At 34.7% G+C, this 16621-nt stretch overlaps 1 protein-coding gene across 1 annotated transcript in view; it reads right to left on the reverse strand.

The window, feature by feature from the left end:
- Positions 1 to 5781: 5781 nt before the first annotated feature.
- The window catches only part of LOC106471630, a 192708-nt gene continuing 181868 nt past the window's right edge, over positions 5782 to 16621 (reverse strand). The window contains exons 6-7 of the mRNA XM_022401203.1: positions 11816 to 12719; positions 5782 to 5969 (exon numbers count right to left, since the gene is read on the reverse strand). Of these exons, the coding sequence (XP_022256911.1) occupies positions 5782 to 5969; positions 11816 to 12719 (1092 nt within the window). The remainder of the gene's footprint in view (positions 5970 to 11815; positions 12720 to 16621) is intronic.

The raw sequence follows: 16621 nt of genomic DNA on the forward strand, positions 1-16621 counted from the left end.
GTGGCATGCATTAGTACTTAATAAAACCATTCTGTGTGCTGCAACTGAAGCTAAACATGACTTATAGTTCCCACACTTCAAAGCACACTTGGTTATATCTGTTTGTATATACATAGCTCAATAAATCTCTAAACGTAAAGTGTTAGCGCCAACTGGAGCCAACACGTGTCTATATACCACCATCAAGAGATCGACTTCCAAGTAAATACATCATTACTCGAGTGCAGGTGTTGCATTCTGTATGTAGAGTTATTTTAACTTCATTCAAAGTATTCATCTGGTAATATTGATATGCATTTAACCGTTAACAGGGGGTGACTTAATATTCATAAATCAATATTCTCTTGAGGCAGTGCATAAATGAAACGCCGCAACTCTGGAAATTTTAGATCACATTCAGCACATCGAGTTCGACATTACGTTGTGTTCGCCAGTTTAAAGACAGCTATTTTCTGAACATTTAAGTATAATTTTACTTACGTGGCAGCAAGATAGCCTGTTACGATCAATACGCAGCTCCTTGGGCAACTAAAAATATCAGAATAACGTTTCTTTTAAATCCCGCCCACTCGACTCGTAGATATTAAGTCATCTTCTACTAACGGTTGGACTTACCCGAGTAACAAGTGTATCTTTTGGAACATCAATGTTAAACTTCGCAATTTCTTTTCAACGTTTCTTCTTTTCGGGGGAAACAGTTAAAGAGTGTTTCAATTTATAAAAAAAAACAAATTTGCATAACAATTTTTAAATCTATCCAAATATATGTTGATAGTAAGTTTGCCCGAAAAGTAAAATCTGTCTTGTTGGCAGTAATATGGGAGTTAATTGCAGTTTGCGAGCATGCTCGATTTTCATAACTCGTTAAATGAAGGTTCGAATCCCTGAAGGTGCAAGTGGTAAAATGTTTTAAGGTATGATGCTCATCTGTTTAATAAATCATGGTTTTCGTCAGATGAAATGTTTAATAGATATATGCAGTATATTGGAAATCATTATCAAAACATACAAGTGATAAACATAAAAGAGTCACAAACAATGAATAATTACAACTAAAAGGTCAATTTATCATTAGTACAATACATTAGTACGGAAAATATGAAAGACATACAAATACGTTGTGTAATGCACTAGTATCTGGTATTTACTTTAAAAAGAGCAGTACACCTTGTTTTTTATGCTAACATAAATTTATCAATTCTTCTTTTTCAGCAGTATCTTGCTTGAAAGATTAATCCATGTCTGGCAAGTCTTGGTCATGAGGGAATATTATGTTGGATAAGAACATAAATGTGTCTGTCAGCAGTCAGGGTGCCATCATTTTTGTATAGATTAATAACATCATCAGTTGAAATGCAAGGCACACACATATATTGGTCCTGCAACATATTTCATAGCAGATGTACGCTGGCATGATACAGTTCTCTATCCACCAGCGAACAAACTATCGTTGATTGTTGCCAAACAATTTGAACTAATCTATAAAGAGCACTATCTTCCGCTATATTGAACTCATTGTTTGACCATTTCAGCCTTTTGGTTTGCTTGTCTTTTCTAAGAAGTGTTTTTGAGCAGCTATTCCACCCACCGAGGCCACTATATGTTAACATGTATCTTAGTGTTCTGGTAATAACACTGACATCTGTACTTATAGGTTAAGTCGCTAATAACACTGATAAATTCTCTACTGGGTTGTCAGGTCACTTTTGAATAATTTGGAATTTATACCGGGACTGCTTCTTTATTACCAACAATACTAGTTTGACACACCCTCTTCACAGTTCCTACTGAAACACAACATTTCGCCTCAGTCTGTTGTGCGAAATAACCTTCACCAGTCAAAACTTTGGTTTCTACAAAATTGTCAAATAGCATTACTATCCTGGAAGCCATTAGTGTATTCACCACATTATTTGAAAGAGTATGACTGCCTGTACATTTAAAGGTATTATGATGGTGTGGCACATAACTACCACTTAATTTTCATACAGTAGTGTGGAATAATCCTAGAAAAGTTTGCCTTCTATAACCAATTTATTCATTTTTTTTCATAATTATTTTTAATACTGTATGTATCTGTACGTTATGAGCACTCTTCATTTAATGAATCATTTATATGGAAGAGCACATGTTCGTAATCTCAGTGTGCCATGGAATCGAAATTTACGATGATATACTGTGTTACCTCAAATTAAGCAGGTGCACTTAATTTTGTTCCATGAATAGCCACGATTTTATTCAGAGCATGTTAAGTGCAAACTTGTGTTTCAGAATTTTGCGCAAAGTTATGCAAGAGCTATTTCCGCATAGCTGTCCCTAATTTTTGAACTGATATACTAGAGAGAAGACAGCTGGTCAATAGCACTTGTTCGATCAAATAGGGGGACTTGGTCCTTACCCTTACAACTCACCCAAGAACAAAGTGCGAAGTGCGTTTTTGTGGCAACAGGTAGCAAATCACGAATCCCGAGATTCACAGTATGGACACGCCCAATCCACATGAAAAGTGCAAACATGACATTTGACAGTAACAGCAGCAATGGAAAATGTAGGCCACAACTTCACAGCATGTTCAACATGACAATATTACGATGCAATTCAATTCTTAACTGTCCAAAAATTGAGGTTCAAGAGGGTTTTGGATATTTTCGAATTGACTGGACTTGTGTACTTGAAAACTAGCATTAACTTTAAGGAGTTGCTCGAAACAATAATCTAAATTCATTTTTCGGAGAAGTTTAAATTGGAATCATCCATATTAGGTTTTGGGGCTCTCATAAGCTGATCCACGAATTTACATGAAAATTAGAATGGGCTTGTAATGGAGCGTTTAAAATAATAAAATCCGTTTAGGTTTTATGAGCCTCGTTCTGGTACTCCCAAACAGAAGATCGAGGGGGTTTTGGAGCTCTCACGATTGGATCTACGGATTTACGCGACCAAACAAGGGATCGTTCAAGACAAGGTACCAATGTTTGGATTTTCGGAACTTAAACAATGAGATTCCCTAATGGTGAATCAAATGTAAACGGTCATTAAACACAACGCATGCAAAATATTTTGTGTTGTTATCGTTGTCTGTGAATTTTCTAGTTTAGCGATATAAATGTCGATTATCATAACGCGGTTGTAGTTTGCAATTTCCCTTTTTATTTTTCATAAAAAAATTATATTATTTGTTTACGTGCACATGAAACTACAAAGTAAAACATTAAACTTAGAACTAATAGATTTAGTTGTGTTTGCTGAGAGAGAAAAGAGAAGTTAAAAAATGGGAGGGGGGATGAAACTGAGAAACAAAATTATTTTTCTCTGTAGTTATTTGGTGAGACAAATTAATTTAATTTATTGTACACAAACGTTCTTACCGAAATCCAGAAGTCGTGGGTTACTCCAGCTCGTTCTTTACCACGTTACTAGTTACTTGAAAGTTATGACAACACAGTTTTAATAAGTAACCGAAATTCTTTGTTATAACCTCAATATCAATATATCCCGTCGAGGAGACTAAAAGAGGTGCCTAGCTTTGTACTCTTTAACCCAGCGTGTTTGCCAAGGCACATAACAAACGAAAGCACTAAGAAACAAGCGCAAGAGAGGGATGTTATAGTGACTGATAGATCAATAATATAAATCAGCTTCACAATGAACCCCAAATGTAGGGCGGAGACAATTAGTATAAGCGAAGATCAAGTCACGTGAAACTGAAGAGGGTCAATAATGTAATTGTGCTTCACATGATTCTTGTTCCGAATACAAATGACAAGAACAACAACACGTGGATATAAATAAAAATACGTTTCCGCCTGACCTCTCAATATGGACTGTTTTAAAAATGGTTACTTTTTAAATTCTAATTGAAGTCAGTTTTGTATTTAGGTTCATAACAATAGCTCAAATTAAATTTATACATGAACAACTAAACGCTATTCATCGAAAATTAACTTACCCACGATTACAAACATCGCTAAACTGTAATTAATAAAACTCCATTTGATTCTAATGCTGATCATTAGTTCTAGTAACAACGCTAGATTGAATATTTGTTAGTAACAACTGCTAACTTGTGTAGCTAAAAATAAAAACGTCTCACCCGTCTAACAGCAAAACGACGCATCTACCAAATGAATGTAAGAATAAGTAACAGAAATAAAACTAACGGGAAATATAATTCAAAAACAACAATAAATAAACAGAATTAAAATTTTTATCCACGTTCAGTAGCCGCGTTAAGACACTGGGGGGCCTTGGGCGAAGTATGAACTAGTGACCCCCTTGATTACCTTTCAGTAGCCGCGTTAAGACACTGGGGGGCCTTGGGCGAAGTATGAACTAGTGACCCCCTTGATTACCTTTGCTTTTAAGAAAATACCATACAATTTGTTCAACTCAATTTATTATTGATAAAAGAAATTAAGAAATAATACATACATATATATAATTCTTAAAATCACTAGTGTCTTATTATTTATTATTATACTCGCAGGGCCGGGGGGGGGGGGGGGCTGACGGCAGTGATCCCTGGACAACTGCCCCTTTTGCCCATTGGATGGATAAAACGGCCCTGTCCACGTACGTTCAGAGTTAAAAGATAATTCCGATTACTTCCGCCTCAGAAAGAAATATTGGTGACCTTACTATGACCACATTACCTATAAAATAAACTATATTAGGAAACATATCTATATTCAATACAATACACGACAAATAGTGCATCTTTTCTGTTACTTTTTTCACCGAGATAAGGCTGTTACATTCCTTCTGAACAATTAAAAAGGCCGAACTTTTGACGTCACACTGCATTTTTCTCATGCGTCGAACAATTTTTATATAAAGATGCCGTACATAATCTCTATAAATGTTTATCTTAATTTAAAACCTGTTATGCAAACAATACATTTTAAGGTAAGAAAAGAATGAAGGAGTTCCGAACTATCTTGCTAAAAAAAAAATACTGGTTTTGTCAATAAACTAACTTCATTTCAAGAGTTAAAAGAGTGAACCAGACTAGAATATATTAATTAACTGTGTTCCGATACTGAATCACATGTTAATTATCACTACCACATGTTCAGTCTCCTGATTAACGAAGAATTCTTGCCGCATATTTGAAAATGTCCGTCGGATTTGTTTTTCTTTGTATAATGTACGAGCTTATTAAGTAAAATTGCTGTTGTTAAAATTATTTAAACTGTTTTATGTGAAACTATTTTAAGTATAGTCCTTATTATCTGTACAACGTCACTTTGCTGTATAACTTACGGCTTTTCTCCGATTATTCAGTTTAGTGACTAAAGTAAAACTCTAGTTATGGTCAAAGTTCTAAAATCCATAATTAAATAAGTATACACCATAAAGAATTATTTGAACTGCAACAACAACCAATCAACAGGTTGGACAAGTGATTAATTAGATATTTCCGTTTTACCTACCTTTAAGTACCGAGTTCTGATTAGATTTATTTTTCAGGGCTAACTTAAAATACTGTTTCGTTTTAAATTAAACTAATTCACTGTCCACTGATTAAAAACCAATTATGAGATGATCATTCAGTCTATCACAAATTTTAAACTAAAAATAAATAAAGGAAAACAAAACCAAAGAAATACTAAACCGATTAGGTTGACAATTGCCATATAATAATTCTGTCTACGTGCATTTGATCGTAACAGCCTAATATTACAGTATGCCGCATTTCATTCCTTGTAGGCCTAATGTAGAAAAAACAAACACATTTTTAAATTTTGTATATGAACGTATATCAATGTTTAACGACAGACTTTACATTAGATTCACCCACTCACCCGGTACACAAGCTATTTCAGTATGTAACAAATCAGGATCCACCTGGCTGATGCAACGGGGTTTGGACAACGTGTTGTTGAGGGTTTCTTTACAAACGCCAGGTTGGGTTTGTTCAGTTGTTTCTCCTCCTGGTGACAACTCAGTTGTAATCAGAGAGAGGCCATCTTGTAAAAATACAGGAAAGGCATTAGTGTCTGCAAATACCCAGCTTGTTTGTCGGCAGACGTTACATTTTAAAAACCGTAAAATTATGTAGCTCAAAACAACAACAACACAATCAGTCTTCAGGAGATTCATGAGAGGGTTATATGTTGTGATTCACCATGCAATTCTTTTTAGGGCTTCCATTATGATGAAAACAAACAAGTAGCTAAAGCTTACGGAATATATATATATAAATAATAACAGAAAACAAAGCAAGAATTAACTAACTACTCATCAGACTTAGATGATCATATAAACTGGTAATCATGGTAGGCCTAACATGGCTTTGTAGTTAAGGCACTCGACTCGAGATCTGCGGGTCGCAAGTTCGAATTCAGTCACCGAACATGTTCGCCTTTTCAGCTGTGGGGGCGTTATAGTGTGACAGTCAATCCCACTATTCGTTAGTAAAAGAGTAGCTCAACAGTTGACGGTGGGTGATGTTGACTAGTTACTTTCCCTCTAGCCTATCATTTCAAAATTCTGGACGGCTAGCGTAGATAACCCTCGAGTAGCTTTGCGCCAAATTTAAAAAAAACAACAAACTAATCATGACAAAGTTTGGCACCAAATTACCCCAATATTATGAGGTATGTATGTTCATACTAAGTAAAACGGAGCAACAATTATAAATGAACTGTATATAATCGTTTGTATTAAATTACATTAACATTATATCAAATTATTTTGACGGATAACTTCGAGTTTATAATGTATGTACATTACGTAATGAACCACTGTATTGACCGTGGTTTTTGGTAAAGAAAGAAAAAGTATCACTTCTGTTCCTAGAACCGGGAGTTGGTTAGAAAGGGCATCATTTTATAGTCTTCGTCTACAAATGGGGGCGAAAAGGGGAAACACCAAGAGGAGTGATTTTGGTGAATCATTGAACACACCTATATATAGCTCACATCTGATGAATGGAAACAAAAAAGGAAAGTCTAGTCTCCAAGAAATTTCATTCAAAAATGGTGATACAAAGTAACCCGCTGAGAGGAAGCTTTGAAATCTGGAATCTATGTAACTCCTCTTCATGGGCGTCCCCTCACAGCGACAGACGAAGAGGGGAGGAGGGAGGGGGACACTTCTCCCTCCTTGAAATATTGAAGTTTTCATTCTGAACAAATCTTGAAAGTAAAATAAGAAGTCTACAATACAACCAGTAAAACTTGTTACTAACTTAAACTATATTCTTGTCATGTTATATGAATTACGCAATACTATTGTTACGTGTAATGTTTCGCACTTGAATGTTGTCGTAGTAGTTTCATAGATATATTTAAAAAAAAAGGATGAAGGTGTTAGAGAGACAGTGATTCCATGAATGATCAAGATAATGAGATTTAAAGCTGGAAGATTTACGTTCAAGACCATTATATAATTGTATCCAGTCTTGTGCATGAACAGTTTGTGAATATATATTTAATTCATGTGAGATGTGAATGAACAGTAGGTTAAAATAAATATATAGTTTAAATGATGGTTAACTATAATGAATAGACACGTAAAGCACATTTTTGGAAAGAACACAAAGGAAAATCACCAAGTTTTTTATTATTCCTCTTTTTATATAAATAAGTTAGTGAATATAACAAAATGCAGAAACAAAATAATTATTTACAAATATTTATGAAAATACGAAAACATAAATACACACAAAGTATTTTATATGTTAATCAGATTGTACTCGCAAGAGAGAAATACCGATCAGAAAACAAACCAATATAACAGGAAAAAATACAGGAGAAAAAGCATTCTAACATGTAGGATTCAATTTTTTCTAGACTCAAAAGGGAAACAGTTGAAAGCTGGTTAGGCTTTGAAGTACGACTGTGATGTTAAGCAAATTATGATAAGGTTATTAATTAATATATACAATAAAAATGTATGAAATATATAGGAGTAAACATGAATTAACCTTAAACAATGCGAGTAATGCACATGAATAAACACGAATTGACCTTAAACAATGCGAGTAATTTACAGGATTAAACATGAATTAGCCCTAAAAGAGCATCTTTCAGTAAACAATGACGACCTTAAAATACAGAAAACAAAAAAGGTAGAACTAACCGCTACACAGAACAAAGGAAAATGTGATGATTTTTTTTTTACACCGTGCACAAAGCAAACGAAAGTGGGGCGATTGGCTTTTTTTTTTTTTTTTACACGGGTGCACAAAATAAACGAAAGTGTGATGATCTTTTTACACTGGTGCACAAACGATAGTACGGTGATATTTTTGAAAAGCGTAATTAATCTCTGAAATATACGTTTTTTGTCACTTATCTTAAATTCTACAAGAACATTCTACAGGTACGACAAATACTTCACGACACTCACTGAACACTAAACGACAACGTAGGAGATCGGTCTCAATGATTGGGAAGCCAGTATCTTTAGTACACGCTAAAGTCACAACAAGAGGTTAAGTTAATATTTGCATCCTATTATAATGTAAGAGAAATTTGTTTGTCTGTATTTTTGTCCTCTAATTCCTCTTAGATTTTTGCATATATGGTTCAATCAACTAGGAACGATTTTTGATGTGTCAAGAAAATATTTGTCTTTTAAGATGCATATATTTCACAGCTCCAGTACTAGCTAAATGTAGATCAGTAATGGAGGTGGCCACTAGGGGTACTGATGGGATTTCTCCACTTTCCTCTTTCATTCAGTCCACGTACTTTCGATCATTACTGGCATCTTACGACAGAAACTATTTATATTCATAACTGGTAAAACATTAATTCTACAAATGCATTTCAATTTCATACCCCATCAATCATTGGAGGGATTTTTTTTTTCTTTCACAAATTGTTTATACATACTTTCAAGATACATACACTTATATTAAGCAAGGTGTTTTTAAATCACATGTTACTTATTGATTTTTGATAAAAAAAGCTAAAGTCAAAACTATAATGTCATTTAAATAATCAAGCCCAGTGGACACGGATAACTTTATTATTATATACTTTTAAACTTTATACTGTCACTGGCATATTCAAGAAGAAAAGAAAAACTTCCATAAGCCTATCTCCGTGCATCTGCTAGTATTGTCTATCAACACAAATTAGGTCTACGTTTACTTTTCTCAACACAAAATAGAGTAAATTCGAACAATTTTTTCGTTGTCCATTTAGAATCCATGATCGTAAATGGTTATAAGGAGTTCGGGATGACTCTTTCAAAACAACAAATGCGCTAAAACATGCTGCATTTACTAACAGATTACGGCTTCATACCCCCCCCCCCCCCATTACCAAACCATTACGAAATCAGAACGTACATGATCTATCACAATTTTCTTTGTCTAGCAACCAGGGTGGCTTTAGGGAGGTCTTTTCTGAGGTCATGAGAAAGGAGGGTGTTGAAAAGGAACAAGGTTCTGTGTCAAATTTGATCCATATTCACTTGAAACTCATGATATTCAAATATGGATTGAAAGTGTACATATATTTATAATAATAATAAACTCAAATGTGTTCATCTGTTGTTGGACAACAGATTCTTACCCGCGATGGTGTATAATTGAAGAGACAGACTATGTTCAACGTCAGGTGAATGCTAATACACAGTTATAAACAATTCATGACTAATTAGGTTTTTTTTTCAGTATGTTTTGTCTTTACACGTTTTTCAATTACACTTAAAAGATATTTTCATTTCATTGTTTTGTGATTGCTGACAACTTTAGCTCACTTGTGCATAATGATGTTAAGTTCTTATTTTGTAATTGAATGTTTATTATTACTACTACATATACACACATATAATAATCGATTGTGTTTACATGAATATTAGGGTTCAAACCTGTGTTTATTAAACAAACATGCTCTCAGTGGGCTCGGAACAAAGTTAGGGCTGATTGATCTTCTATAACCCATCGCCCCCAGAGAAACTGTGAGTAGTGATAACTGGTTTGTACTAGTAGTAAATCATTACACAGGCCCGATTCACGACCAGAACGTAGTAGACAGAAATGAGCAGGCTTCATTCACCTTTTCACCTGCAAACAGGTTGCCTGAGGTAGAATCTCCCTCCCTAAATTATATTCCAGGTACTTTTTAGGAGATGCGTAGCGGGCAATTGTGTCCCTCACCCACCTGAGTTTTAGACTACATTACAAAAATAAGATACAAAATCTCGAGCAAGCACCAGAATACGAACTAAGTAAAATTGTGTCCCTCACCCACCTGAGTTTTAGACTACATTACAAAAATAAGATACAAAATCTCGAGCTAGCACCAGAATACGAACTAAGTAAAATTTTTCTTGCGTAATTCCATACCTCTATTTTCACTAAATGTTACTGTAGAACTAAAATATACAAACACGGTTATCGCGAATAAACTTATAAGCTAAGACACTAAATATTGGATTAATTCGTGACGTGCTTTTATCGCTTTTTTAAATAAGTAATTCACAATTTTGATTTTAACTTGATGAAGTCTGATGTGATCTTATGTTAAGAAGAATTCACATAATCGACAAGATTATATAAAACACATCTAGTTTGTAGTATAATAGTCAAATAGTCCCAAGACGACGTAAACAAGCATTGTAAGCCTAAAGAAACAGCAATTCATAACGTTCAGCAAGGTGAAACGATGTTTCTCTTTGGATATGATGAGACATGAAATTCAAAAACTCGTACAAAGAACACTGAAATTAAACAAGATGGGTACATTAATCTAATTCAAGCAGCCACCAAAAGGAATAAAATACCTACACATTAATAAATGACCCTAAAAGTATCTGCACTGGTATTTAGAATTTATCAAATTTGACTAAACTTTGTGTTCATTGGTTGCTCAAAATTCGATTGTGTTACAAAACTTGACACTGCGTGTGGTTTCTTTCCTTCAGGGCGCAAATTATTTTAAAATAAAATTTGTACAAACAAAATAATAAACACATTTTTTTTTGCACAATTCTCAAGGACCAATTGAACATAATGTAACAGCAAGTAGGTTAAATGGGAGTACAGAAAAAAAAAACAACGACAACAAAATTTATCTCGGGTGGCAGCTACTAATAAAAACTGTAATAAAGCTAATGACAGTAAAACTCAGAATAGCGTACTCTAGTATTAAACAATTCACATGCTATCAATTTATCTACCTCTATCATTCAGTGATGTTGCTGTGAAAATGAACAATTATGATGTATATATTATGCACCTGATAAAAGCATAAGGTATTTCACTATGTAGCAATTAAACAGAATTGACTTTACTTCTTCGCTATTATATAATTAAAATTAACGACTTTCGAGAAGCAAATACTGTGATACAACGTAATTAAACAAAACTATTGGTAATTGTTCCAAAACTCATTGCCATCCAAGATCAATGGAGTACTGTTCCAAACACATGGGGCCTCCTAGTAACTAACCCTATGTAAGAAGAATGTAGAAAGATAAGGGACAAATTGAACAGTGCCACCTATAGTGTTTAGGAAATTACCATTTTTGTAACTTAATGGTACAATTAACCATGTCTTAATTGTCTTATACATCCATAACAATTAATAAAATGAAACAACCCAAAATATAACCACCCGACCATGTCAACTTTCATACAAGACCTTTATTTGCTTTATTATTTTTAGTTTCTTTGTTCTTGGGCTACGTTATAAATAGGAAAAAATTGGTTTTTTTTTTTAGAAAAAATGAAATGCATAATTAAACAACTTGGAGTGGATATTGGTGTCTTGTAACATATATGGAGAAATACACGGAGAAATGAAGAAAGGGGCATTTTCTGATCTTCCAATATAAAGTACAAACACGATCTTACCTGAAGCTGATGTTAGTTTCTCCATGGACAACGATTCTTTGACTGTTTCACCAGACAACGCTGTCTCAGGATGAGCTGAACAGTTATCATCATTAGGCTCTGAAATCTCCACGTAATTTCCTCTGTTCTCCGTATTGCAAGGAGAATGTTGAGAACACTCTTCTTTTTCAACATTATGGGAAAAACCTAAAGGACAGCATTCTTGATTTTGAAAATTTTGAGGAAACTCGGAAGAGCTTTTCTGACTGTCAAAATGTGTCGAAAGATCTGCAATACAGTCAACAGTTGGATAATTTATTAAACAATTTCCTTGAACATCTAGAGACATGGAGGGATGAGATTCAATATTATAGAAGTTCTCAGGAGTATCGTCCACTGTAGCGTTTAAAAGTCTAGTTTGGACAGAAATGTCTTTTGTGTCCACTCCAGAGTTGTTAAGGCGGGTTGAGGGATCTGAACACACGTGTTTATAAATTCCAGGGTTACGTAAACTTTCACATCCAATTCGTTCTATACCTCTCTCAACGGTCACCAGGAGGTGCTGCAGAAGGGTAGGGAGATATTCATCCGACTCAGGATTCGAGAGTACACCTACTGCCGGATTCGACGTTCCAGGATCTTTTATCCAGTCCATCGTCAAAAGTTTATCGAAGCATTTCTCGTTGATTACTCGTTCTTTAATGCCATCATAATCCCTGTACACACAGGTGAGGAGGAGGGAACAGTGTCGATCCCCTACTAGCTCACGGGTCTTCTCGCTACGAAGACAGAAGTAATGATCTCCAATCCTCAGAAACGCCCTGTCTATTTCACTTAACTGAACGACCACCCGTTGCTGGAAACACAGCGGCCAAGCCTTCCAAGACTGCTCGCCATAGAAAGGACACGAATCGGTGACAGATGTCTACAAAAAATATGAAAAAGTTAAAATCAGAGAAAAATGTGTTATTACTTAAATAAGACATACAAATCAAAATTCGTTGATATTTAAGAACGCGCGTGTACACGAATTCATTCCAATGCATCGTAACAAAGGTTTAATTGATACCAGTTACTTCGTGTGCTAACTTTATTCACTGAGAAAGACTTGGTAGTTTTAAGGGAAGTGCCTTCACAATTAATCTCAGCTGGAGATCAGACTGGACAGAGGAAGATGTAATTATATCTGCTGTGCTGCACATAGATGATGATTCACCCAGTATTGGTCTTTCTAATACAAGTTCTGCACGTAACTGACTCCAGTATAAGTGATGTAGTTTGAAAAACTAACGGAATGAAACTAGTAGAAAAATGAATACAATATACCAAGCAGAAGGAATTATATTTAGTTCTAGTTCAATATTAGGACCATTGGAATTATTATTATTATTTACATACGTTTAATACCCATAGCGATAAACTTTGTTTAAAGTATCTTACGTAGATATGGATGATTACTGTTCATTTGTAATAAGCCAACAGGAGATTGGAGGGAAATGTTTAAAAAGAGAAACAAACTGGACAAATTATAAGCATACATATATCATGGAAGAAAGATGTGGTACGAACTTGGTTAGCAAAATAATCATAATCATAATCGAAGTCAACAACTAATTTAAATCATACCACATGATATGTAAATTTTATTTAAAAAACGTCTAAATTTGATCGGTACCCCCTGAACGCCAAACTAGTTCGTTATCATGTTTAAAGAGAAATAAAGGACAGATTGATTATTTCACCGCAAAATTAAATCGTTACGCAATGAGCTATCTGTGTTATATCAGCCGCATGGATCAAACTCCGATTTTGGTGGTATGAGCTTCAGTTTACTGCTGAGCACCCGGGGGGGGGGAGGTCAACAGCGCGGATATTGTAGCTTTGAAACAATACTGATTGAGGGTCGCGAGTTCGAATTCCCGTCATACCGAACATTTTCGCCTTTTCAGCCGTGGGGGCGTTATAATGTGACGGTCAATCCCAATATTCGTTAGTAAAAGAGTAGCCCAAGAGTTGGCGGTGGGTGGTTTTGACCAGTTGCCTTCCCTCTAGTCTTTTACTGCTAAATTAGGGACGGCTTGTGCTAATAACCCTTGTGTAGCTTTGCGCGAAATTCAAACCAAACCAATCCTATATAATAGTGACAATACAGGCCTGATTTTCATACTGTAAATCACTAAGACGTAAAATACAATAATGACAATACATGTCTAATCCTCATACCGTAAATCATTAGACGTCCTGTACAATGGTGACAGGTTTGTAGAGAGAGACTTAAAAAATAAAAAGCCGAAGTGAACTTTGACGATATTTGATAAAATAGGCTAAAGTATGAAAAAGAAAAATGTAAGATACATATGTTAATTTAAGACAATGCAAAGTAAATACAAAGCACTGATCGGGTATCACCAACATTTGGTATATTAGAATTGTGCATAAAAATGACTTAAGAATGAGATTAAAGAGCAAAAGATATGTTTGTTCATTTCATTTTCCTTTAGCGTTACACATCTATAACGAAATCTAACTTATTAAATCCAAACCAGTTCACAAGAAGTGGGAATAAACTAGAACAACGCAACAACTTACTAAAATTCGAACCAGTTCAAGTGGGAGGCGTGAGAATAAACTGAAACAGCAAGGTAACTTACTAAAATATGAACCAGTTGACGAAGTGTTGAAATAAACTATAACAACACAATAATTTATTAAAATACAAACCAGTTGATGGGCATTGAAAGTAAACTAGAACAAGAAAGTAACTTACTAAAATCCAAATCAGTTGACAAGGTGTGGGAATAATGGTTTATTCCCACACCTTGTCAACTGATTTGGATTTTAGTAAGTTACTGTGTTATTCTAATTAAATTATACCAAAGAAAATATACGAGCGCTAGGCTTCGTGGGGTTGGCGGGACGGTAGCAAGGAGGAAAATTGAAACGGCTGTTAAATTCGTGAAAAATGAATAACGTTAAGGGTTTTCAAAACCCTCTACCATAGGGTATACCTGAGAACTCCTGAAAGTTGTATTGTAATCGAAGGTCGGGAAGTTGGAAAATTTCTATCACTGACAAACGGGCAAAAGCTGTTTTATAAGTTACTATGTTGTACTCGTTCTTATACCTCGTCAACTGGTTCGGATTTTAGTAAGTTACTATGCTGTTGTAGTTTATTTTCATACCGCATCAACTGGTTCAGATTTTAGTAAGCTATTATGTTTTAGTTTATTTTCACACATCGTCAACTGATTCGAATTTTAGTAAGTTACTGTGTTATTCTAAGGCTTATGCAAGAGCCTAGAGAAATATCAGAAGGTGTCGAGTTTGGAAATCTCAGTGCTGATCCATGCCAATTATTATCACGTGCTGCAACTTCCTTGCTGTGGAAGTGCATAACAAATTTCAGTCATCACTTTAGCCTTGTGAGACTAAATATGTTAATATTTATCGATAAACCTTACTCTTAGCAAGACTCTTCGTATGTATAGGTCGATTTTTTTTCCGAATTTCTACTCGAGCCAAATTTATTCAAATGATCCCACACTTAAATTGTACACAGATTGCATCATTTTTTTTACATCCCGATTTAAAATCTTTGGAATTAAAATTTTTTTGTTTTGTTTTTTCTATGCGCGTATCGTCATTATGATTAACTCTCGAACTCAAGTAAGCAGAACATTTTAAGTACAATTACGAGCAGTTCGCTAAAGTAAATCACAATAAATACACAGTTTAGTTATTCAGTGTAATTAGAATCGAAATGAAAATTAATTATATAGGCACAGTGTTTGGGATTTATAAAAATGCACTGCTTACATTGTAATGATTCATCAAAATGATTCCTGTATCTTCGCTGTTAAACAAAGTTTTTGGCCATAATCCTAATAACACCTCATGAAATTCGTCTAACTTATAGAATGCATAAGACAATTCTAAATTTATATATATCAGCAATGCAGAATATATCTCGATACAGTTTGACAAAAATAGCCAGAATAATAAAATAAGCAAACGACTATTTCTTAGCTTCCGCGATTTCGAACCCATAAACACACAATTCATAACAGTGAATCGAGCGAACTATTAAAATGAACAACAATGCTGACTATGATTTAACTCCAAGTACACGATTCATATTTTACAGTATTAAGTTAGATAACGCATGTTCGCCAAAGTATGAATTTCTCTTGAACTTTTGTTTTAGGAATATTCTCGCAAAACTATTTGAGGGTAAACTGCGTTAGCTGTCCCTAATCTTGTACTGATAGAGAAAAGATAGCTACTCAACATCACCCACCGCCGACTCTTGGGCTAATCTTGTCTGACCGAATAGTGGGATTTGACCGTCGCCCTCAAAGTGTGGAACAAGATTTGGGTGCGAGGGAACGGATATATAGTTCGGAACGCTAAACACTCGGCCTTGCTCGGGATCTTGTGGTGAATTGAAGTAAAATTGACGTTTTTATCTATTAAGAAAATAATGAATGATCCCAATTTTTTCAAATCGTAAGTTTCACAATTTCGCCACCGTTCTGGCACTTCGAAGCATCGTTTAAATACATTGTACCTATTGATGTGAATTAACCACATGTATATCTTCTATAAACTGTCAACAAAACACGAATTAAGAAACTACCTCAGTCACGAAAGTTCAAACAAAAAGTAAATACATGATTATACAAAGAACACTAGATCTAGCTATTTTTAACCTTAAAAGCACTTTATGGCGAAATGATCAGATCCGAGATCACAAGATTCAAGCATATATATATATATACATTTAATTTAGAACTGCTAACCAATAAGCATATTGGCTGGCACTGGCAC

The sequence above is a fragment of the Limulus polyphemus genome, unplaced genomic scaffold (genome assembly GCF_000517525.1).
Source record: "Limulus polyphemus unplaced genomic scaffold, Limulus_polyphemus-2.1.2 Scaffold114, whole genome shotgun sequence".
Classification (NCBI taxonomy): Eukaryota; Metazoa; Arthropoda; class Merostomata; order Xiphosura; family Limulidae; genus Limulus; species Limulus polyphemus.